The sequence below is a fragment of the Acanthopagrus latus genome, chromosome 2 (assembly GCF_904848185.1).
Source record: "Acanthopagrus latus isolate v.2019 chromosome 2, fAcaLat1.1, whole genome shotgun sequence".
NCBI lineage: Eukaryota > Metazoa > Chordata > Actinopteri > Spariformes > Sparidae > Acanthopagrus > Acanthopagrus latus.
This window is the reverse complement of record NC_051040.1, coordinates 16303180-16327753: the sequence shown is the minus strand read 5'-3', so window position 1 is coordinate 16327753 and position 24574 is coordinate 16303180. Positions and strand designations below refer to the sequence as shown.

At 40.6% G+C, this 24574-nt stretch overlaps 3 protein-coding genes across 10 annotated transcripts in view; 2 read left to right on the top strand and 1 right to left on the bottom strand.

The window, feature by feature from the left end:
- Positions 1 to 158: 158 nt before the first annotated feature.
- Positions 159 to 3532, top strand: rflnb (refilin B). The gene is made up of 3 exons (XM_037086252.1): positions 159 to 774; positions 1259 to 1353; positions 2096 to 3532. Exons 1-3 carry the CDS (start codon positions 574 to 576, stop codon positions 2412 to 2414), a joined length of 615 nt encoding a protein of 204 aa, XP_036942147.1. The 5' UTR covers positions 159 to 573; the 3' UTR covers positions 2415 to 3532.
- Positions 3533 to 5592: 2060 nt separating this feature from the next.
- On the top strand, positions 5593 to 11396 carry LOC119004609 (tRNA-dihydrouridine(20a/20b) synthase [NAD(P)+]-like). Of its 2 annotated transcripts, XM_037071701.1 has the most exons (12): positions 5593 to 5956; positions 6225 to 6346; positions 6492 to 6609; positions 6839 to 6961; positions 7158 to 7392; positions 9117 to 9208; positions 9451 to 9551; positions 9858 to 10005; positions 10144 to 10279; positions 10604 to 10706; positions 10850 to 10950; positions 11257 to 11396. In XM_037071701.1, exons 1-12 carry the CDS (start codon positions 5865 to 5867, stop codon positions 11290 to 11292), a joined length of 1407 nt encoding a protein of 468 aa, XP_036927596.1. In that variant the 5' UTR covers positions 5593 to 5864; the 3' UTR covers positions 11293 to 11396. The 2 variants fall into 2 exon arrangements, with proteins under 2 accessions (XP_036927596.1, XP_036927586.1); XM_037071691.1 differs by lacking the exons at positions 9117 to 9208; positions 9451 to 9551; positions 9858 to 10005; ... (2 more) ...; positions 10850 to 10950; positions 11257 to 11396 and adding an exon at positions 7502 to 7854 and having other exon boundaries at positions 5597 to 5956; positions 7158 to 7384.
- Positions 11397 to 13903: 2507 nt separating this feature from the next.
- Positions 13904 to 24574, bottom strand: part of LOC119004586 (solute carrier organic anion transporter family member 1C1-like) — a 33413-nt gene continuing 22742 nt past the window's right edge. For all 7 annotated transcript variants that reach the window (XM_037071623.1, XM_037071678.1, XM_037071644.1 and 4 more), the window contains 8 exons: positions 23903 to 24151; positions 22722 to 22886; positions 20958 to 21153; positions 19037 to 19202; positions 18581 to 18753; positions 15345 to 15409; positions 14764 to 14881; positions 13904 to 14584 (listed from right to left, as the gene is read on the bottom strand). In XM_037071623.1, the coding sequence (XP_036927518.1) occupies positions 14353 to 14584; positions 14764 to 14881; positions 15345 to 15409; positions 18581 to 18753; positions 19037 to 19202; positions 20958 to 21153; positions 22722 to 22886; positions 23903 to 24151 (1364 nt within the window). In that variant the 3' untranslated portion in view covers positions 13904 to 14352. The remainder of the gene's footprint in view (positions 14585 to 14763; positions 14882 to 15344; positions 15410 to 18580; positions 18754 to 19036; positions 19203 to 20957; positions 21154 to 22721; positions 22887 to 23902; positions 24152 to 24574) is intronic.

Sequence of the window (24574 nt, the reverse complement as noted above, 5' to 3'; positions counted from 1 at the left end):
ATACCAGGATAAACTGTCAGCCTAATTTGTTCATCTAAGTCCCAATTTTGAATGAGGGGCTGGAAAAGTTCCCATGACTAGCTCTGGTTGCCATCCAATCAGGAGCCGGTAAGCGCTTGAAAAGGCGTTTCCTCTGTGAGTGTTTGTGGATGAGAAGGCCCCTCAGAGGGGGCAGAGGTTTGAAGAGGAGCCGCGGGTAGCAGGGGTCCTTCACAAGTGGACCAACTTTCAACTCTAAAGTCACACTCTCGGCGGAGCTGGCTCGTGTTTCTTATGTTTTAATTTCACATTCACAAGAAAGTAGGGATCTTTTTTTGTTTTTTGTTTTTTTTTTTAGAGTTTTCCTGCTGTGACGTGGGGTTTTTTTTCAGGGGGAACTGAATTACCGCCCGGTTGATGATATTTCCAGCGGGCAGTCGTGCATCCTGTCCTGGGAAGAGGTTCGCGGAAACACCGTGAGGAGAAAAAAAAAAAAAAAGAACATAAAACAGGATACTCTGCAACTGCAACCTGGAAGTCTCTGTCGAAACCCGCGTTTTACTCGGTGGGAGTTTCGCAACTTTTTAACCAGAAATGGTTGGCAGGCTGAACTTGCCAAATGTATGTGAAGGAGACCCGCTGGATGTGATGAGCTGCAGGGCTGATAGAGGACTTGACAGCCCGGACTCCGGCTTGCCGCCGAGCCCGAGCCCCAGCGCCTGGCTGCTGCCTGCGTGCGCGGAGAAAGCCGGGGGCGTGAGCCCGGTGTCCGAGGACGAGGGACGGGGCTCCCTGGTAGGTAACACTAACGCTACTTCCTGCTTGTGTGTTATTAAAGCAATATGAATTCCCTGTGGAGAAGAAGGTAGACGGCCACACATTTGCGGCTGAACATTTCTTATTGGAAATGCCAGTACATTCCACTACTTGCAATTTGATATGGAAGACTTGGCTCGCTGCGAGGAATTTAGTCCTCCACGCATGAGAAGCCTGATGGTTTCCACAAATACATGGGTAGATGTTTTATCCCTGCAGTTTGGAGAGACAGGAAGTAAGAACTGAAATAAAAAGCTGCTCTCTGCCAGTCGCACGGTGCCAATCCACTTCCACATGAACCAGTTTTGAGTAAAACAAACCAAATGTTAGAAAGGTCTTTGACTTGCTTGCATGTTCGGGCCATCTGAAGAAAGTGGGTCACTTCAGTGCTGACCTTTTTGAAGTACTGGCTCCTCTTGTGTTGACTGTTGGGCCAATTTTGTTTGTTTTTTTGAAATTGCAGGTTCCAGTTTTGCCCACTGGGTCTTTCCAGCAGCTGCAGCCATTGTCCTTTGGGGAAGGCATAGCACTCGATCCATTACCAGCGAAGGAAATAAGGTGGGTTCACATTAGACCTGAGGAAATGCTTGAAAAAAAAAAAAACAACACTAGAATGACACTCAGTAGAGCGTCTAGAGACCCGACAGTCCCCTTTTGTGCTCATAGATACCAGCCACACCAGGCGTAAACGGGGTCCATTCTGGGTCAAGGCCCATCCCCCATTCAAGTTTTATGGAAATCCATTCGATAGTTTTTGTGTAATCCTTCTTACAAACCCAACAGACATGGGTGAAAACAACTTTCCTAAGCAGGGGTGATAAGAAAAAATGACACGCCAAGCTGGCTGTGGTATTTTTGCTTTAAGAACCAAGACATCCACCAGCAACTGTTGAGATGCAAACAAGACCATGGACTATGACAGATCCGACATTCTAGTTTTGGAGAGCAAATTCAAATATGGAATTTTGATAATTACATATTAATGAGGTAAAAATTCAAACTCAGGCACATTTTCCCATAACAGAATGAACAAGCTGTTCTCGTAGGAAAATAAGAACATTGACGATAGACATGTGGCAGGGTCCGCCATATAAACAAAGTGAAACAGTGTGAAACTGTGTTGTCCTTCAAGGTCAGTTCATTTATTCAGTCATGAAAACCGAGAGTTTGATTATTTAGTTTGTTAAGGCATGAAAATCAGTTTGTAAAGACCTTTCTCTACTACATAATGTACCTTTTTTAATTGGTCGTCAATAATTTAGCACCAATAAAACCATTAAGCATTCTCTCTCTTCCACAGATACACCTCATCCGTGCACTATGACTCAGACCGCCACTTCATCCAGGGTGTGGCCCTGCAGCCATCAGGCCAGGGCCTTGAACACTGCATGCAGACTATAGTGGCTGTGCCCCACAGCACCTGGCGCCACTACAAGACACAGCTGGAGTTCCAGCCTCGCCATCGGCCGCAGCACTTCAAGAGCACCACCATCATCTACCCCAAGAAAACCAGCGCCGTCTTCACCACAGAGCTGAGCTACGATTGCCACCGGCTATCGAGGCGCTTCCTGTCCAGCGTGGAGCTGGAGGCGGCTGGCCGCAGAGAGCTACCTCAGTGAGGGTGGGAGTTGGGGACACATGGGGGCGGTTATTCCAATTGCCCCTATACTGTAGCTCCCCCGTGGCTGGCTGCCATTGACCTGCTGTGTTGTCTCCTTACACTTGCGTAGCCCGCTATCCCTTTTTAAGTGCTCTTCCCAAGCTGCGGACAGGAAGCATCTGTGCTACAATGTCGCAGATATCCGAAAGGACAAGACATGGACAAAGAGGGCGAAATATCGATTCAGTCCATATCTTATGTCTTATATGTTTATATCCCTGCTGCCAATGGATGATCTATCTGTCTCAGGAATGGATATTTCATTAAACGCTTCACTTTGCAGCTTATAGGTTTCCAGAGCTCATATTTGATTTGTTTTTATTGGCTGTAGAACTGATTCACATGGACAGAGATGAAGAGAAGACTCATCCGCCCTCAGCAAAGTCACTCTCCTCAAGTTGGCCAAGTATGCAGAGAGAACGTTTTTTAATCTCGAGGCCAGAATCAGTTCAGAGAAGTTTTTTTTAATTCTGAAGGGGAGTGCTTTTTAGACGTGTCTGTTTAAAGGAGATGAGAGGCAATTAAATGTGGTGCATGCTAAGAGATCACTAACTTATCCACACTGTACAGAGGATGTGGTGAAAAACACTTAACACATGTTTTGTTTCTTCACAGGGTATTGTGTATTCCCGCACAATGTTGGCACAGGCTAAGCCCTCTCTCCGGGCCGCTGTTTATGGCCACCGCTCATGATACGCCTTGTAAATGTTGGTAGATTTGAGTGAACATGTGTAAGCTTAAACAAAACTGATAAGTAGGGAAGCATAGATGGATTGTGTGTGTGTGTGTGTGTGTGCGTGTGCGTGTGTGGTAATTTTGCTATCACTCACTGGCTTATAGTGAAAATAACAAGCTGCATTCCACTGCTATCACTTTCGTTTGGCTTGCATTGGAGTGAAATTGTATTTATTCTGTCGGAAGTTTTTAGATTTTTATCAGCTGATTAACGGGTCTCTCCACAGTCACAGCAAGGGAAATTTTCACGATGTCCTTTATTGATTAAAGTGTTGATGCTTCTTTTTGATATTAGTCACTTACTCAGTGCCAGTTTAAAATAAAGTGTTCATTATTTCAGCAGTTGTGTATTTTATGAGTCGTTCCTTGTGCTTTTTTGAAAGATGAAAACAGACGGAGGCATTTGTTCATTAAAGTTACATTAATTGGTAAAGCTGCACAAAAGAAGAATCTACTGGTGTGGTTTTAAAATGTGTTTCATGCTTTGAGGGCCACAAACCTAATGCCTACAGGTGCGGGTATTTAGACATCAGCAAATCACACTAAACAGTCCAGATAGATGGCTGTGTTACCGATCCTCTCAGTTAGTAAAAAAAAAAAATGTATATTTGAGGGTGAAATGTCCTTTTTAATGACCAGAATTGTGTTACTTCAGCGCCCTCCTGTGGCCAGAGAGTCGAGGTACTAAATTGAAATTTGGTTCATTTGGAGCAGAGCTGATTCTTTGCTCCAAGATACATTTTTAACATTATAGATTTTGGATTGGATTTATAAAGAATTGCACCAGTGGAAATCAGGGACACTTTGAGGTAAAGTAAAACCGAGCCAATATCAAAGTCTGTTTATTGTCACTGTAAATGATTATGGTGACAAATGTCAGAAAGCCTCTTCTGAACTTTTGGCTTTTTGGTAAAAGTTAATGTTACATCTAACTCTGAATCCCTCTCTGTGATCCCTCGATCAGTCTGCTCAACTGATTGGCTTCAGGGTGTGGGGAAATTGCTGCAGTTTCAATTCGTATCCCATCTGCTCATTGTTTCTTGAGTATTTCTGTGCCATACGTGTTTCCTCAGCAGGCGCCTCCAACATTTGCAGTCCTGACCTGGTGAGAGCTGAGGACCAGTAGGTATTTGGAGACCTTGTGTACCATCTCAGCCCTGCACTGATGAAGATCTTTTCACAGCTTGCCAGGGATCAAGTTATTCATTTTGAAAAGGCTGCTCAATATACGATGAGAAGGCACCTCATATATCCTGAGGAAAAATTGTTGTGCGGCAGTTGCAGTAAAAAGTAGCAATGATTGCAAATGTAAACAACGTATAAATAAAAGATTAGCAGTAAGGTGCACAAAGCATATGTATACAATTTGGAGAAATGTATAATGTCAACATAAGGATAGTGTATATGTATATGTGATACCAAAGAAATGATGAAGTTAACTGTGAGATCTAAAAATCACAGATTCATATCAGGGATGGCACATAGCTATGACTGTACAATATCAAATCTGAAGTACAGGTAAATGTAAAAGGTTCAATCATGCCTGTGATTTTCTTGTAGGCCTACTGTCCAGTTAGATGCCAACTGCATTTCGTTGTCTCTGCACAATGACAATAAAGTATAATCTAATCTAATCTAATCTAATCTAATCTAATCTAATCTAATCTAAAACATCAAATGGCCCCACAGTCAACACATGAGGAGCCAATACTTCAAAGTTCAACACTGAAGTGACCCACTTTCTTTAGCTGGCCTGAACATGCAAGCAAGTCCAAATGTCTTGTAAATCAGACAATTCAGTCAATTCTAATAATTGTAATCCTCAGTGAGACAGTAATCAACAGAGAGGGTGATTTATTTTGTATCCCCCATCGTGTCTTTTATTCATATGTTGCCTACATATTTTACAATTATCATGTCAAGTTATCCATATGAAGACTGAAGATGATTGCCATTGCTGCTCTTAATGTAAAAACTAATTGTTTGACATATTCACTGTTTTAATTTAATGCACAATGCCCCTTTTGAAGAGACAGATTATTTTGTCAATTTTGGATTACCTCAGTACCAAGCATAGGCAAAACAAAACAGACAAGATACAGGACATATCAAGGATAACTTTTATTGAATGTTAATAACGATGGAATGCAATATTATGTGCTTAAGTGACTTGAAAGATTGAGTAATACCTTTCTCCAACAGAACTCGAACGCACCATTACATGAATTGGCGTGACGTGGAACCGTGCGCCTCGTTTACATCTATTTTAAGACAAACAAATACATTAGCGAGCACAGCATACGCTAAATAGATTGGAGAGTGGACCTTTATGATTTTAAACATAAAAATAAAATAAAAATAAAACAAATTAGAACAAACATTGCGCCGTATGACGTATGGGTTCGGAGGTCACAAACACACGCCCACACTTCCTGTCCGCGTGCTGGACCGAGGCGTCGTTGTTTTAATGTTGTTCCGAAGTAAACACGGCTCTATCTGTGTATTTTTGTGTGACTATGTGGGATATGTCGGCACACATCCAGTTTTCTTCTCGTCTCTGAAACAGTGAGATAGATGTCAGCCGACAGAACCGATCCTTAGACGGAACTCTGCTCTTGGATACTGAGCTCGTTAGCTTGTTATGCTAGCCGGCTAACAGTGCTGCTTGTGCAGGATGAAGACTTCTAATGGGAACACCAGCATTATGGACATGTTTGAAAAGGGAAGGGTCCTGAAAATATGTGCGCCAATGGTTCGATATTCAAAGTAAGTCGAACCTGTTTCTATAATGGTATTTTTTTATTTATTTTTTTATTTACTTATTTATTTATTTTGCATTGGTTGTGTTTTTGCAGTGCTGGACCTCAAGTGAAATCCAAGAAGAAAAAACTCTTAACTCTAAACCTAGTGGCGTTTAGCATTTAGTTGTGAAGTGTTTCATTTAGTACTCTGCTCATTTGAGGTGAAAATGAGACGTACTGCTTCCTGTATGTCCTTCGGGCTCTGTTGTCAATTAAGTCTGTTTTCCACACAGGCTTGCCTTTAGGTCCTTGGTGAGGAAATACAGCTGTGATATCTGCTTCACACCAATGATAGTTGCCTCTGACTTCATGCGATCTGTCAAAGCCAGAGACAGTGAATTCACTACCAATGAGCGTGAGTATGCTACTACATTGCATGCATGTAACTTGGTTTCCACTGCACCACAGCCACAAACAAATATGCCAGGTCTTGCCATGTGATGAACGTGTTGTAATTTGAAGCTTGATCATGATTGATTGTGTTTCCTCTCCCTTCTCAGATGACCGGCCCCTGATAGTGCAGTTTGCTGCCCATGATGCCCAGACTCTGGCTGATGCAGCCTGTGTGGTGGCACCTTTCTCAGATGGAGTTGACCTCAACTGTGGCTGTCCCCAAAGGTGCAACTACTAAAGAACAGACCCTGATACATGTTGGCCACCAAGCACATTTTATTACTCTGTTATTTCACAACTTGATTGTAGCATCAAAAGCTTACAGTTTGACTCTCTTTTTTTCTCATGGAAATTTTAAATTCTAATACAGCATTGTCATGGATTATTAGAGAGAAATCTATAAAAAGTTGTGCCCCTTGAATATGCTCACAAATCCTTGTTGTTGTGTTTTCAGGTGGGCAATGTCAGCTGGGTATGGTGCATGCCTCATCAACAAGCCTGAACTTGTGAAAGACATGGTCAGACAAGTCAGAAACCAAGTGGACAATCCAAACTACACAGCATCCATTAAGATAAGGTAAAAAAACAAAACCTTAACCAGTCTTATAAACTTCCAAATATAAATACCAATGTTGTTTGGGCTGTACATTATAATGTACCTGGTAAAAATACATTTTACACGAATCAGAATCCATGTAATATGTCATACCTTCTTGAAATGACAGTCAGTACCTGATAATAATAATCATGAAAGAAATTCACTTTACCCACAGAATTCACAAGGACCTGAGGCGCACAGTGGATCTGTGCCAGAAGGCTGAAGCAGCCGGCGTGTCGTGGATAACAGTACATGGCCGTACCGCAGAAGAACGTCACCAGCCGGTCCATTTTGACGCCATAAAGACAATCAAAGACAGCGTGTCTGTGCCCGTCATTGCCAATGGGGACATAAAGTACCTCCGTGATGTTGAGTCCACTCACCAGCTTACCGGGGTGGATGGTAGGTTTGTTTCAATGCACATTTCACTCTCCAACAAGTACATTTATTGTTTTATAACTGATGCACAAGTGACAGTTTTTCTTTGTTATTTCCTGTTTGTTTGGATTTGTTCATTAGGTGTGATGGCTGCGCGAGGGTTGCTTGCTAACCCTGCCATGTTTGACGGCTATGAGGATACGCCTTTGGAGTGTGTATGGGACTGGGTGGACATCGCTGTAGAGCAGGGCACTCCATTCACCTGCTTCCACCAGCATCTTATCTACATGCTGGAGAGGGTTAGCTCCCAGCCTGAGAGGAAAGTGTTCAACTCTCTATCCAGTACCTCAGCTGTAATCGATTACCTCCAAAACACATACGGGTCAGGGAGTGAACTGGGAACATGACAATATTAAAATGTGATATGTTTGATTTTTAGTTTTTTTTCATGTTATATTTTTATGCCAAATAAAACTGTTAAGAAACTGATTATATTCCTGATCCTATCTTCTTTCTTATGATGGTATATATTTAAATGTAGGTAATTAAACATAATATCCTATCATTATTAATGCCTGTCTTAAATAATGAGCACATGGGAGTGCATACTGAGGCTTGGGTTTATTTTGCCTCTCACATGTAACATGAGACATACTGTAGCTGCGCAACGGCAAAGATCACAGACAAATTTGATCATTTTTATTTAAAAAAGGTTTATAAAGTGCAATATCCTTGAAATCATTGATATTACAACTAACACTACATCCTTTCCTTGACTGTTAAAGAAATGAAAAATGAAAATCACCAACATTTATTTCATGACAGCTTTTTGAAAAGCACTGCAATATATGTAGTCCTTGTATTCGATGAGTTCTGCCTTCAAAGTAAAGTTAGAATATGTGTCCTGATGGTTTTAAAGGAAGGGAGTGCACACACACAGAAGTCAGTGTCAACGATGAAAGTACAAGCGTAAATAACAGTAACGCGTTTTAGGCCATACTAATGTCTGACATTATAAAAGCATGCCAACCATAAAATATTAAATCAACTTCAAGATTATCAACTTTAACTTGACACTAGTTTTATTTTGGAAATTAGAACAGGAAGTTATGTAATTTACACGCGCATCTAGCTGGCAACAATGATGCTGGACCCGGAAGAGAGAAGCAGGCAGATAAACTTTGCCGTGGCTGATGCAAAAAAGTTCACCGAAGTTATTCTCTTGTAGTCAACATTTTAGGGACCCGCAGGTAGGTTGCGCATCTTTATGCCTGAATTGTGACATGAACGTAGACAGTTAACGTGATTGTACTGTCATTTATAATCGGTTTGCTAGTTAGCTTACGAGTGTTAGCACACGTTATAGTTAGCTGTTTCTTAAATCGCCACATCGTTACATTAATGTTTTGACCACGGAGCGTCAAATTTATGATTTTGACAATGGACGGAAGATTAAACAGGCTAATATTTTCAAAAAACGTAAGCGTAGGATACGGATGTTTACCTGTAATGAGTATGTAACCACTCTTTTGTCACATTTTGCTTGTTTAAGTTTGACAGATTTGACTTCAGCCCCTGGGAGTTTACGTTAAGGTATGTGAACTATGGACGGAGTGAATAAGGAGCTTAAGTTATCTTTTCTGCCAACAGAACCTGCATTGTTATCCGAAAGGAAGTAGAGCCCTACACGCCAGCCAGTCCTCCCAACTGTAACTGTTCTGGTATAACCTGACACACTATATAACCTGCACCAGAGATGACGCTGCAATGGACTGCTGTGGCCCTCTTTCTCTATGTGGAGATTGGCATCCTTGTCCTCCTCTGTATACCCTTCATCTCAGCCAGGAGGTAAATAATAAAATCGTGTGTTTGTGTGTGTGGTTTGTATAACCACAACCTGATAGTCTGATCAGTACATCAAGAACATTGAGCAAAGGGTGCACCCTGCTGTGACATATCGACAGTTTCCTCCAGAAGATTGCAGAAGATTGTGATTGCATGTTCTGTTCTGAGCGAGAGATGAACTTCACTGTGTCACTTTACCTGTCTGTAACTGATGTGTGATCATCTGTCTGTATGTGTGGTTGCAGATGGCAGAGTATTTTCCACCTGAGGATCTGGGGCAGTCTGGCTCAGTTCTGGAACAAAGTGTTTCTCACAATGATCATAATCCTTATTGTTCTCTTCCTTGGTAAGTGAAAACAGCAAGTGTGTTAAGTATTTTCTTACACCCTTGTAGATACTGTAGGTTATAACCCCAGTTTGGAGCTGTGACCTGCTCACTGACCACTAGAGATTGTGTGAATTGTTGCGTTTCGAAACAGCAACCCTGAGCTGGGTGGAAGGTGGGGGATTTGCTGTACTATATGATACTGTTACAGAATCAGACCATATAAGTAGACAAAAGTTTAAAACTGAAAGCTAAATGCATATGGTACATAATAGAAATGGTGTAACTTTTTTTAGTTTTTTAAATGTTGGCATCTTTTTTCGTTAGATGCCGTGCGTGAGGTGAGGAAATATTCAGGTAAAGAAGTTGGCACGGATGCAAAGCTGCAACCAAACATGTTTGATCACCTGCACATGAAGCTTTTCAGGGCCCAGAGGAACCTCTACATCTCTGGCTTCGCTGTCTTCCTCTGGCTGTGAGTCTTCAGTCTCTTATACTGACACTGTGATGACAAGAAAAGAAATTATTCACGAGAATCAGTTAATTGCAGGTCTAGATCGATTCCTCACGTGAGGTATTTCTCCAGCTCCTTTGTTGATTGTTGTTTTTGCAGGGTTATGAAGCGAGTGGTCACATTGATTAACCAACTGGCAACAGTGTCAAGTACTACAGCTGCTCTTCAGGCACAAGCTGACAGCGCAAACAAGACTGCCAAGAAATACATCGAGGACAATGAGCTGCTGAAACAGGTTGGGTCATGCTACTGTTGTTACAACCACAACTGCGAAGTCTATGAGACAATACACCTGACAAGAAAATAGCCCCAGGCTTAACCATAAGATATTGAAATGGTTTAAGGTGTACATTGTAGTGGTAGATTCTAGGTGTCTTTTACTGGTTTGTAGAGATTACATGTGTATTCCACCTTTAAAGGCACTCACCATCTGTTATACATCTGTTTGAGACACCTGTTTAACAAACCCTCACACACACACCTCTAGAAGTGAACACTTTACATTAGATGGGCTGTGTATTTCACATACTTGGAGTTGATGTCATTTGATGTTCTTCAGACTCTGATGGACGGTAAGGGTGACAAGGCTACAGCGGAGGGCATGGAGCTGTTGAGGAAGGATATGGAGAAACTAAAAGAAGAACTGAGGACCTCAAAAGATGGTTTGTATCCATGTCTATGTTGGTGTAAAACATGAGGTAGTCTTATATTTACACTCTGACCTCCGCAAAGTTAATATATGAACGTGACACTTCTAGTGGCTGAAGACAGTGAGGACATTGATGTGTTCTTGTGTCCCCTGCAGCCCTGAAGAGCTCCATGTCAGAAGCAGATGTGATGAAGAAGCAGATGGACGGTCTTGCCAGGGAGTATGACCGACTGTTGAAAGAACATCAGGAGCTTCAGGTGACGCTTAACACTGCAGGATAATAGCTTGTTGGGTCATATGCTACCTAAATACACCCATTTCAGAGTGACAGTCTTGGCATGTCAGGCAGGGTATGCGTTTTGTTGCTGAGACACTCGAAACACTAATGAGGGGAGCAAATCCGTATTTTTCAGGATGTCACACATAGATGTTGTATTAACAGTAGATAAACGGAATGGATTTTCTTAGAACCCTAATGTTTTGTAACCTTGTAACCTTATGTAACCTTACATAATATCACATGAGCTGACATTCTCTTCTGATTTTCTTTTTTCTCTTTTCAGAATCTTCAAGAAAGTGGAAGCAAAAAGGAAGACTAGTGATCATAAAATCCCTGAAGGTTGAAGTCTTTACACAGCAATCACGAGTGAAAGCCACTGCAACACATGCTTTACCATCATATGCAGCACCTTGTGTCACAAAATCCGAATCGGCACAGACTTATGCTGATATCATTAATGGTTTTAAAGCATGGAAGATAGTTTTTATGAAGGCACCAGACCAGCTTAATTAGAATGAGTAATACTGAGTTTCCTGTTTCTGCCTGGCACAGTGTGACTAAGTGGATTGCTTTTTTAAGCACACAGTCTATCAGGCAGATTAATTGAGCTCGGTAATTGGAGAGCGATCAGTCAGTAATGGACCCAGGTCTGATCACGGAGCTCTTTAATGGTTAAAGATTTATGGAAAAAGGATGGGTGGTGTTTTCACGCTTTGTGTCATTTGTTTTAAGCCAGTTGTTGGGGCCAAGATTTGTTGCATACTAGAGCACTCTTGAGCAGTTACGAATGTATTTTGATATAAATGGTTTGCTTTTTATATTGCTGTATGTAGTAGCAACATGTGCCACACACACCTTGAGCTTCGCAGCAGTATGTAAATCCACTCTGTGGAAATATACTGTAGTTTGCATGTACAAATGCACTAAGACAAATCATCTTCACAGTTTTGTTTTGTTGCAGTGGATAATCTGTTTTTTTTAAGTCTTACTTTTTCCCTTTTGGTTTCCTCCTTAGTTCCTTAAAATGTTACATAATGTATTTGTGAGTCTAAGTTAAAATTAATATCAGGGTTAGATAATTGAATGCAGACTCATAAGTTTAGTGAAGTTATTCAATCTGAGATAAACGAGGGGTTAAAATAAGTCATTTGTATGTTTTTGAGCCACAGAAGGTCTAGATTGTTGTATAAAAACTGCACTGTTTGTTTTGCATGTCATCAAAAGGGGCTGAATTGATTGTTATATTTCCATTATCCAGACAGAAAAAGTTCCCCTTCAAGTTGTGCTCTGATGTTCCTGTTGAAGTCAGAAATCAGATGGAAGTGCCTTTTTTTATTTGTAGTACATTTTGTTTAATAAAGACACATTTCTTCACGCTGTGCTTCATTTTGAATAATTAGCACCTTTGAATAAAAAAACACCAACATATGTGATTGTTTATTAAAAGTTTTATTTTTTAGTGTTACATTTAAGATATCCTTGAATTTTACAAAAATAATCCAAGAAAATTATTTACATTCTGATTTCTTTAATGCAAGTTAAATGCCTTACATTAGTGAGATAATGACATCCCTCCTCTACTCTGCTTGCTGCTTTCCTCTGAGTCTGTACTTCACCTGTGTCTGAAACTGAACTTGAATTCAAAAAGACGATATAGCCACCAGATACTGCAAATTGACAACATGGTTCATATCCATTTTGGCCAGTGAGGTCTTACAAAATAATACGCTATACACTTACAAAGACAAAAGTATTATATTTTTTTCAAACTACTGTCTTGAGATACAGTAGCCAGTCAATGTTTGTTTTTGTTTTTTTTTACTTCAAGGCATTACTTTTACAGATTTCAAACAAATGGGTTTCAAATTCTGAGTTTCAGAATAAAAGACCTGAGAGTAGAACATGGTGTTTTGCGTTAATGCACGTGCAAAAAGACACACACAAAAAAACCTCAACATAAACCTTACGCTTCCTGTGTAGCAGTGGTTTGAGATGTGGAGGCAGAGTTCATACACATCAGTAACATGAATGAACATATCCTGCACTGACACTTCACACACAGTGAGGTTTGTTGCCTAAAGTGGTGAACAGTATCTTACTGGATAGATACATTTTTCTCTTTCAAGGGTTCACCTCAGACCTTGTTTTATTAAACATAAAGAGCTGTTCAATGAAAGTGCCTGCTTAGGTGCATTGAGAAATTATGAGCACACTCACTCCGATACTAATTATCAGTGTAGTAGATATTTAAAACATTTTTCTCTCTTCAATAACAAAGATTCAGCGTGGATAGTGCCGGTTGAAACTACACGAATTGTGTACTGTCCCCTTTTGGACATCATCCATATTGAAATCAGAGCAGCCTCCACAGAACAAACTAGTAATTAAATCCTACAAAATACCATTTTTAGTGAGTATGAATACCAGCAGAACAAGTTCACGTCCAGAAAAGCACAGAACACAAACTACGATACAATCAGACCTGACTTTGGGCTTAAAGTAAAAAGACTAAAGTTTTCAGGAATTAAATATTTTTCTCAATAACTAAGGACTTACATTCAGGCTGATATTTAAAAGTAAGATGAAATAGTGTTCAGATATTTAGTCGAAAATGTTACAAAATGGATGAGACATACACGATTCAGAGGTAACTGTTGAGTGAATGAGGCACATATGTCAACAACCACCAAGCCCTCAAATAGGCACTAAAATACATGTTCAAACACATATTTCTACTACATCCCATTTCTCTTTTCTGTTTTAAAAATCTAAAATAGAAAAATCTTCACTTCCAGTCTCTTTGAAGGCCTAATGTTCCTCATTTCTATTATATCTTTTGTTTAAATTTAGAGCCGCCAGGTTTTTATAAGGCCACTTCTCCTCTTCTGTTCAGGAACAGTGATGTCAGGAAGAAAAACTTATCACAAAGAAAAATAAATCTAAAGCGGCAGCTTTATGAGTGCTGGTTTTCAGGATTATAATGTTTTTTCTAATAGTCTGTACAAGTCACATTTCCCATCTGATCTCTTGTGCCACCATTAAACCAGAAATATTGTTATATTTTATTTATGAGGAAAAGAAACAGCATGTACATTCAAGAAATATTTCAGTTATATCAAATTTCTGTCAAATTCACAAAGCGTTCACAGGTCCAGTAGTACAAATATAGAATTTATGCTTTTATGAGATGATCAGATACAACATGTGATTCCCTGCAAATCTCATTTGTGTGTGTGCGTTTGTACAGTATCACGCTGTTCACAGTGTGGCTGTGTGTGGGTTGGTATTTGTTCATCTGTGGTTTGTGTGCATCAGCGTGTGTGTGTGTGTGTGTGTGTTTGTGTGAGGGAGACAAGGAGTTTCGGTTCTGCTGGATCTGTCACAGCCGTGTCTCCCTGTCTGTGCTGTTGTCTGAGGTTTGTTGTGACTGGTCAGAGTTCACAAACTCTTCCTTCCTGAGTGCCTCTAGTTCCGTGCCGCCGTTGGCCAGAGCACCGTGGATGCCGTTTTTTTCCTCCGACTTTAGCTGTCGACTGAGCAGAATGAAGCCCGGGATGCAAATGATGAAGGAGATAGTCCGCAGGCTCAGAGTCAGACCCAGGTATGCTATCCTGGGAAGTAAAAAAAAAATAATAATAATAATAATTAGATACCTGAACTATAATTATGTAAGAGACTAGGTGCTTTCAACTAAACATGAGATGCGACATGAGACTGTAAATGTGACACAACCATGTCAGAAAGCTGAATGGTGAATAATGAAAAAGAACTACTGTCATGTGAGTACTACCTGTATGCAGTGGTGTTGTAGATGCGACAGGCTCCAATGCCTCCACACCTCTTCTGACCCCATTTTAGACACGTTGTGTCAATGATTGCTCCAAAGTAGATGGGTGCAGGGATCCCTGCTGTAGGACCAATGACACACAAGGTTAAAAGACTGAATAATTGGCAAACGTACATTTGGAGTGCATCTGGTAGTTCAAGTGACAGGAAGGCGTCTAACTGCTCAGGATGATCTTCTTTGTATTAAAATATATATATATTTTAACTTGAATTGGGTCAAATCAGAGAGGAGGGATCAAAGCTCTTACAAACAGCTAACTGAGGATCCTGGGAACATTGGCTCTTGGGAACCTACACTAGTAACAAAGGACCCTGGGAACATGGGACCCAGGAACATTGAACCTTGGGAACATAGGGACCTGGTAAGATAAATCCCTGAGAACCTACACCACTCAGCCACAACATCAAAACCATAGGAACATAGAACCTTAGGTTCATAAGACTCTGGTAAATTAGGGAACATATGATCTTGGGAACATTGAACCTTGGAAACATAGATTTAGCTCTTTTTTAAGGGAGACTTACCAAGTGTACGTGTTGCTAGAGCATGGAAACCCAAGGCCAAAGATTTCAGCTGCGGTTTGATGCATCTGTATTAAGAAAAATTGCATATTTTGGGAAATATCATCAGAAAATGGTTGTCAGCCATGTCTCTGGTACAAAACAGACACTAGGTCAGTGAACTCTCCAGATAAAAGTAGTCATCCCATGATCAGTCAAATCAATATACACAAATAATGCTACCAAAGCCTTTTCCATTACATAAGAAAAATTAGTTTTCACATATTTCATGAGATACAAAAACAGCAAACATGTTTGCTAAAACTTATGGACTCGTATAACCAGTTCTGGTGGAAAATGATGAGATTAAACACAATACTTTTAGATTCCTTCAGGCAATTCTCTTCCTCAACAATGCATACTCTCACTGTCCAAAGCCAATTATAACTCATGGCCCCATTACGATACAACGAGAACAATACAATGAGACATAGAGACACAGCGAGTTAGCCAATTTCATTCCAGCGAGGCCAGTGCATTCCAATAGGATCAGCTGATATGGCTTTAGGAGGTCTTGTATGTATGTGTATTTGTTTTTGTGTGTGCACGCTTGTCTTCAGGCTTAATTGCTCTACATTCCTGCATTAAAACCTCAAACACATACAGATATATGGCAAGAGATTAAGGGAGAACTGCGCAGAGGGTAAAGGAGGCAAAGTGCGTAATCTTTTATCCACGGAGGGTCTCACCAGTGAAAGGCGTTGTGTTAAGCAGAGTGTCAGCCAGCAGAGGGTGCTGTCATGTAGAGGAAGCTTTCTCATGTTCATAATACATGATTTGGGAGCTATTTGTATACACCATGTATTCCACTGTACCACCTATGGTAAAAATTATATAATAGTTGTATCTTTTAACAAGATTATTTCAATTTGTTCAGTTATCTATAAAAAAAAAATAAAAAAAACAATGTGCAAGTTCACCTGCCCATCAAACACCAGTTTGCAGGATGGTGGGCGGTGGACAGCCTCAAGCTAATGACTGAATTCTCTACTTATTCATCTGTGAGGAGCCTTGTAACTCAAGAGGACTTGAAATGCATTTGTGGCTTCAGCCGGTGAGGTTAACCTTGAGCTGATTGGGCTAATAAGCCAGGACGAGCTGCTCCCAATAACGAGTCACATGAATTATTGGATTTCCAATTACTAATATCACCCTTCTATTTGACAATGGTTATTTTTTTAAAGAAATTAATGCAATTCAATTCAACGTAACTTAATAGCCGGTTGAGCCTGCTCCATTGCTTTTGTTGATCATCCATATTTCAACTCTCATTCAACGAATACACATACTGTGCACAAAAAGATCCATTCACTCAGATCTTTACTGATGCAATTACAGAAGACCAGTCTTCTTGAGAAAAAATGAGACGGCACTGACCCATTTTCTTCTGTGTCAGAGGGACCAGTTCTTATAGCTAATTAATGACGGGGGTGTTTGCTCTTTCAATCCTGGCCATCATAATTGTCATTCATAACACAACGCCACTGATTCACTTTCAGGAACATTTTTCTGTGGCAGCTCAACACACCTTGGTGATTAAAATATTGACAATGACAATCCTCAGATTTTGCACCAAACACCTGCTGCTAACAACACTGAATTCTAGCTTTGTCAATGTGACTCATATGTGTAGCAGTGTTTGCAGTGGTTATGGAGTTCTTCAGTAGAGCCTGAGCAATACCCGATTTTTTGGCCCGAACACCGATATTAGGGAGTAAAAGATTATGATGTATCAGCTTATGTACACTCATTTTTGGCTGTTATTTCTCAAAATTGGCGAGAAAAAGACGTTACAGAGGCAGGATATAATACAGTTTAACGATGCACTTTATTGCCACAAATGAAATCCACGCGCTGACCAGTAAACCTCACAGGGAATTGAATAATCATAAATAATAATTATAGATTATCTTTTTCTGCACTAAAACCGAACCTAAAACCTAAGCTGGCATAACTGTCACACTGATACAGATCAATCTATGACTTCAGCTGAGCAATATTGTTCAATCATATCAGCAAACAGATGCATCGGTCGGGCTCTGTTCTTCGCCAACACGCGTGAATTCAGTGATAGTTTAAATATAATTTGTTTCAATGATTGAGTTACTAAATATAAAATGGAAAACATTTTCTATTTATTTACTTTTAATCCATTTTTGCAGGACTGCCTATTTCCAGGAATCTTGTGATGTTTTTATATTTAGCTCCCTCATGGTTCAAAGCAGTCAGAAACAAGGATTTTGGCCATTTATAGCCAACTTTATTTTTATTGCCAATGACTGTGTCTTTGTGTCCGTCAAAGTACAAACGGTGGCTCTGTCAAACAAACCATTTCCAGTCATATGATTTTGTGGAGGTTTAAATCCTTGATATGATACTACTGGTTACTAGGACATAGCCAATTACTTAATTACTTCAATCCTTGAAGGCCAAACACTGATCCAATTCTCACAAATGAGGTCAGGGATAGTGCTGAGTTACCAGCTGCAAAGTGGAAACTTATGTCTTGTTGAAAGGCCCATTTTCTAACAGCTGACAACTACAATATGCTGAAGAGGGCACTATTAATGTTAGCTGTGACAACAGGAGTCAACTCCCAACAAAACAAAATATGGCACTTTGTAGTTTGACAAGAAATTCAACCTCAAAATTTTAACATTTACAAAACAATATATAAAAAATATAATGTTTCCCCATCTGAAAAAACAAGCTGTTCTAAGAGGAAAATAAGGTCCCCAGAACACTGTTCTGTAAAACAGTATGAAACTGCGTTGTCCTTTAAGGTCAGTTTGTCCATTCAGTCATCAAAACAAAGAGACTTTGTTTCTCTGGTTTGTTCAGGCATAAACAAGGACAACATCTTTCTCTTCTGGTTAAAAAGTTCTTCCCCAACACTACGTAGTCCACCTTTAAGATGAACGCCAGTTAGCTACATTTGCAGACTGAGAAAGAGCCTCGGAAATCAACACCAGCTCACACAGCTCCAAAGGGTCCAAATCATAAATGCACACATTAAAGCCGCTTCAGTAGACAAAATGTTAAATCATTAATGTGTTGAGGGGAAGAACAACAACACACGAACAACAGACACTATGGCATTAAAGCTAATATGACCCTTTGCAGCAGTGTGAGCAAAGGTAATTCAGTTACTTCAAAGTCCTTTTTTCCATAACAGATACTTTTTTAAAGTCAAAACTGACCTGATGAGAAACATGTAGCCCGGTGTCCCCCCGAGGGAGATGATAAAGGAAGTGATGACAGAGAGAGCCAGGAAGTACGGGAACATCCTGTCACAGTCGTCCGTGTGAGGGCACTGACCTGTACTGGCCGTAAAGTTACCGGCCACACCGACACAGCTACAGTTAGAGAAGACCTGGAGAGACATGCGCACACACACACACACACACACACACACACAGTCGCACACAGGTGACCATGTATAGCAGGACAAAGACAAATGCATGCACACACACGTGTATATATACACGCAGAAACGCATACAGTGCACTGTAAAATACTGTACACAAACACGCATACACATGGCTGCAACACTCAAGAGATATTTACAATTTTAACAGCTCGTGAAGCTGAATGGAGCACATTGTAGATTGCAGCATTAATTTCCGTGTGTAACATTTTTTTATTGGACAACTTACTGTGTTTTTTCCTGAGCCAGTGGAGCCGGTGCAGCCGGCGAGACAGGGAGAAACGTACGTGACGTCGTTCTCTCCACAGACGGGGTCCCAGTCGCTCGCTGAACAGAAACAGTCCGAGTTGCAGGCTGTGAACAGTGAGTGTTGATCATAAGACACCGCGTCCACACTGGAAGGAAGACGAGGCACAAAAAAATAGTATAATAATAGATAATTAGTTAGTGCTTTTTACAAAGACATACAACAAAATGCTGAATACTTTTAAGAGAAAGTTGCCTTTTCTCCTAATATCAAACACACACATATTACATTAAAAATGTCCTTTAAAAACTCTTATGCATGAATTCTGCGTTGAAGTTTACAAACGTACTAGACCTGGGTTTTGTATTGCAGAGTTTTGTTGTGTACTTGTTTCCAACAACGTTCAAAGCCAGAGAAATCCACAAGTTACATTTCATTTGGTCGCCAGTCACTTACACTTCCGAGATTAAATCGGACAGTGAAGGACTAAGTCAGCGACTGAGACTGAGCGTGTGTAAAAAATTTTAAATGTTACATTATCTGTGAATATTTGTGCGTGAGTCATGTCAAATTTCAGTTTTCATCAGCAGTGGTTTATTGGTTTGTTCACCACCAGCAAAGCGAGTTTAAATGCAGGATTGCTTGAGTATATCCCCATTCTCACGTGAGTGTTTACTTGCCCCACACAGCCAGATTACCACGCATTACCCGTAAACTAGCGTTAAACGACATGCATAAAGGACAAGTGTGTGTCTTAGGTCAACCTCTTACTGAAATCAGTACTCATCAGAGACTCCAGATCCTTCTTCTTCTTCTTCTTCTTCTTCCCTTTTGCTCTTGATGATGTCAACATTCCAGTACATATTAAAACAACAATGGAGGTCACCTCCGTGGATCACTGGGGCAGTCAGGTTGATGAACAGGAGTGAAGGTAAATTCACTTTTAAACACTAAAGTCTCAAGTTTTCCTCCTGTCAGCAAACAGCTTCGGACCAGAGTTGAATGCGAAGTGACTTCACTATTCCTCCAGCATGTCTGGCTCTGCACCAGACTCTCTCCTCTAGAGCCAGCCAGTAGAGGAGCTATGCCCCCTGCCCCCATGTGTAAACTTGTGGAGTTCTCCGGGTTTTAACATTGCTGGAAACATCTGGGATAATGTAAGTACACTTACTCCACAGAATATATTACAAAGGTCTAGTCATTTGTAGACATTTTGATGCAGAAATATTGCATGTGCATATCATATCTTAAAATTTGTTTGGCACCAGGGTGGACAGAGTTAATGAGTATTAACTAATGGAAAATGTGTATTTACCACAAGCCGGGCTTGTGTTTAGTGTGCCAGCTTTAGCACATTCACTGTAGATTAATTAGCACTTTGCACCCATCTGACTGCTTTTCATCTGTTTTGTCGGTGGTGTCAATTCGCTTGAAGCTCAGTTTTCAGACTCAGCGGTGCATTGGGCGCACACACACACACACACACACACACACACACACACACACACACACACACACACACACACACACACACACACTGGGGGTGATGACTTTTTGTTGGTCTGTTATGTTATTTCTGGCTGGGTTTGAGCTGTGTGATCACCGGCTGGTTGCCCCGGTGTTACAAACAGCGGTTTGCATGTCGCTGCTTGTTCTGTTAGCTGCTCTCATGCTGCTCTTTCATGTGTGGTGCCCATGGAAACCCACACCCATTCTGTGCCAGTTCTGCCTAGACACTAGTCCACACTTTCCCTTTTGTCACAAACTGAGTAGCATTTTGTTTTTTTTAGACCCAAAACCACCACTTCAAGAAGTAGAAACTCATGAGGTGCTTTTAATGTCTGTCTGTTGGATCATTAATTACTTATAATCTAAGGACACCATGTGATCATCCATGACTCACCTGTTGTATGAAAGCGTCACCCCGGCTACCTTGGCGTTCTGGCAGCTCATCGCGAAGAAGAACAGTGACAGGAAGTAACCGATCAGAGACGTGCCAAAGGCAAACCTGGCTGCTCCCATGATGTTCAGCTTCAGCCTCTTCATGAGCAAACCTCCAGAAAACATCCCCAGTGCTACAGCTGGGATGTTGATCACACCTACGATATAAAATAAAAAATAAAAATAAAAAAATAAGAAGAAGAAGAACACTGAAGCACAAGATCATAACTAGTTGAAACTAGATGTTGATTTCAGGGCTTAATACAAACTAGAACAAAGACAGAGAATAACATTTAACAGAGTACCAAAGCTCTCTGACGCTTGCTAATACAGCGTGTAAGTAAACGAATGAGGCACTTCCAGGGTAAAAAAGAAGACTGCACATACTGAAATCCCCTTGATCAAAAATACAGCGCTGCTTGCCTTTTATTATTTCACTTCCTTCTCTTTTACCTTCATTGAACATCAATGTGAAAACTTGGGTCTTTTATCTATACCCATGTCATTAGCTCTGGTCACTGATAATGCATTCTCTTTCATATGCAGCCAGCTCGGTCTGTGCAGGCATCTCCCTTGATGAGACTACATGTACGTAGATACTTTCATCTTATGTTATCAACTTCATTAGATATTTCATTTCATATGCAAACCACTTCTCGTATTCACAAAGCTCCCCATCTCTGCAGCTGTGGTGGTTAGTGGGCTGAATTAGATCAGGCCTTGGTCCTCTTTTTTTCCTTTAACAATACCGCCTCGCCAACAGGCCTTTTTTCTGCTTCATCCAGCAAACGCACAACAACGGGCAAAGCGGAGAAATGCTTGGAATTACTAACGTGTTAAAACGTCTCATCTCTAACGTGTATGTTCTGAACACGAGAGTTAACTATGCAAATCCTAGCACTCGTTCACCCGTATAATGTGAAACAAGCGGGACAGCTTCCCCTGATATTCCAGGTTTCCACACACAAATTATTTATGTGGGACAGAAAATATCCATAATGCTTTTAATATGCAGCTTGTACATTTCCCATGTGTATATACAGTATGTGTAGAAATAATTATTTCTAGAAACCTAACTTTGCATTTTTGCTACACAGTCAAATCTGACAAAGGGATCTTACTTCACCATAAAGTAGACTAATAATATGAAGTCATAAAAACTTTTTAGCCCAAGACTATTTAATTCTGAAGTAATGGGTTTCTACAGTGCATTTTAAGGTGGAATAAAAAAAAAAAGCCAGGAAAATAATTAGTTCAGAATTGACAAGTAAACTATTCACTTAGTTCAAGTTTTGCAACCTAAAACGCTTTAATGACTTGAAGTTATTAGTTTAGAAAAAATGAGCACAATTCGCCCCCCTTGTTAAATTTCAGTCTTCCTTCATCCCCAACGAGATCACCAATATATGGGTCGCTGTTCGTGTCCAACCCCAACACCATCCTCCATCCTATTCGCACCCAGATCTGCTAAAATACGTAGAGTTGTTGCATTTTGACACAGCCTGTCTGTTGCCTTTACAACACTAGCGGCCCATGAAATTTACATGCGCTGTGAATCACTTATGAGACACTAATCAGCAAACTGGATCCATGTACTGCATGATGCTTGTGATTTGAGCCAAACAGAATCAGGGTACACACAGATGAGAGGAGAGAGGACAACAGTCGGAAAAAAACAGACAGTGACAGCTTTTAATAATTTTTTTTTTTTTTGCATGTAGCGTACCCATTAGAAAGTTGGCCTTTGAGGCAGACTGCCTGAAGTGCTGCTCGATGTACTTGGGCTTGTAGGTGACCATGCCGATGAGTGAATTCAGCTGGATGATTGTCACACACAGGTAGATCAAGTACACTGGGTGTCCCAGCAGAGTCCGCAGGGTTGGAAAAAAGTCTGTAGAGGGAGGTAAATCTGCTTTTAAAACACTGTCCGAAAAATGTTAAACATGAAATATTTCTATATAATAGGATCTCTAATCACTGCAACACAATTATATAATAAATGATTACTATAAAATATTTTCTGTATTTCTGTCTACTTGAAGAAGGAAGAAGAGAAAGAGTAGTGGCTTGTGAAAGTAGGACAAAATTACATTTGAAAATGTTTGCAACCCCCAGTGTTTGTTAAAATGCTAGCCTGGCTACTGTATATAGTGTTTTTAAATTTGAAAAGGTAGCCTGTGGAGTTACAGAGCACCACGCGTGTTGGTCCCTGTTCTGTTTGTATTGTGGGCAACATGTTTCACAAGCTGTTACTGGCTACACTATTCTGTTGATTGACAGCAGGCAGCAATGAGGCACAAACAAATATAAACAGTGCATAATTAACTCGACAAAGGAGGCATTGTTTCCGTCCATGTCTGGTTTTTTTGTGTCCATTGGTTGGTTTGTCAGCAGGACGGAGTTCCACGAATGGAGGATTGGTCTCAGCCCAGAAGAGACCATATGCAACCTCCTCACTTTCTTTAACATTGAAGGACAGGGCATTTAGAATATTTTCATGAATTTCTCTGGGAATAATGTATGGGTCAGTCATATCGAGGTGGCCGGTATCTATGAGTGAGTACAACTCAATGTGAATCCAAATAAAAATCTGGATCTTGTAGATTTAAATGTTTTATTTGATATTGGATTAGGTTTGATCAAATTAGTGGGGACTGTCTGTCCTTCACAGTGGTATGTGCCCTACTCAGTGCCATTTTAGTTTTAATAAAATAAAATTTTCTTAAAAAAGTGGCTTTGAAAATGTTTTCTGAGGAGGAAGGTGAAGCTGAACTCCAGTCTGTCTTGTCAAAAGAAAACCTCAACTCACATGTCCCTTTGTGTAAAATATGATGTACCTATAGCAATTCTGTCAATGATTGTGTTGACGTATATTTTCTCTTTCAACCCATTTTGATCCATCCTTACCTTTGGCCATCTCTATGAAAGTCACATTGTCGTCTGCAGGATACTTGTGCTTCAGAAGAGGAGAGTCTTTAATGAAACTTGTCTGCTCCGGCGTGCACTTCTCTGGGCCCCGGGGCCCAGACATGGGCAGGGAACGGGGCAGAAACCAGAACGGGATGGCAGACAGGAGGGTGATGACCCCGGCTATGAGGTAGCCCAGCCACCAGGCCCCCACCCAGCGGGCATCTGCTGGGGTGATGGTGATAGTTTCTGTTGCCCCCCACCCATCCCAAACAGAACATTAATCATAAGCTCAATTAGAGCTCAGGAGGTGGATTGAAATATCATGATCTGACTATTCATCGCAGCAGCTTTACATAAATCCATAAAAATGATTTCACTCCACTGCCTCTAATTTTAACTTCTCTCTATGAGGCAGAGAACTCAGTATTTTCTCTTCAGTTCTTCCTCCAGCTATTTTTTGTTTCCTTTGTCTCGGTTCTCCATCGGCAGCACTCTATTTGATTGTAGCATTTAACAGAGCTTTATCCTACCTTTCCCTCCACTGTGCCTTGTTCATTAGCTAATTGACTCTAATCCTGTACACCTGCTCTCAGTCTGCAAGATGTATTCATGCTGCTTCACATCCACCAGAGGTCACAACTGATAATATCATGCCTCAGTTCTATGAAT

Excerpts from the sequence above, each read along its gene's own strand:
- LOC119004609 (XM_037071701.1), top strand. The coding sequence starts at position 5,865 with ATGAAGACTTCTAATGGGAACACCAGCATTATGGACATGTTTGAAAAG. Across the intron at positions 6,347-6,491 it reads TGAATTCACTACCAATGAGC|ATGACCGGCCCCTGATAGTG; the intron begins GTGAGTATGCTA and ends CTCCCTTCTCAG. Across the intron at positions 10,707-10,849 it reads ACTGAGGACCTCAAAAGATG|CCCTGAAGAGCTCCATGTCA; the intron begins GTTTGTATCCAT and ends TGTCCCCTGCAG.
- rflnb (XM_037086252.1), top strand. The coding sequence starts at position 574 with ATGGTTGGCAGGCTGAACTTGCCAAATGTATGTGAAGGAGACCCGCTG. Across the intron at positions 775-1,258 it reads ACGAGGGACGGGGCTCCCTG|GTTCCAGTTTTGCCCACTGG; the intron begins GTAGGTAACACT and ends TTGAAATTGCAG. Across the intron at positions 1,354-2,095 it reads TTACCAGCGAAGGAAATAAG|ATACACCTCATCCGTGCACT; the intron begins GTGGGTTCACAT and ends TCTCTTCCACAG.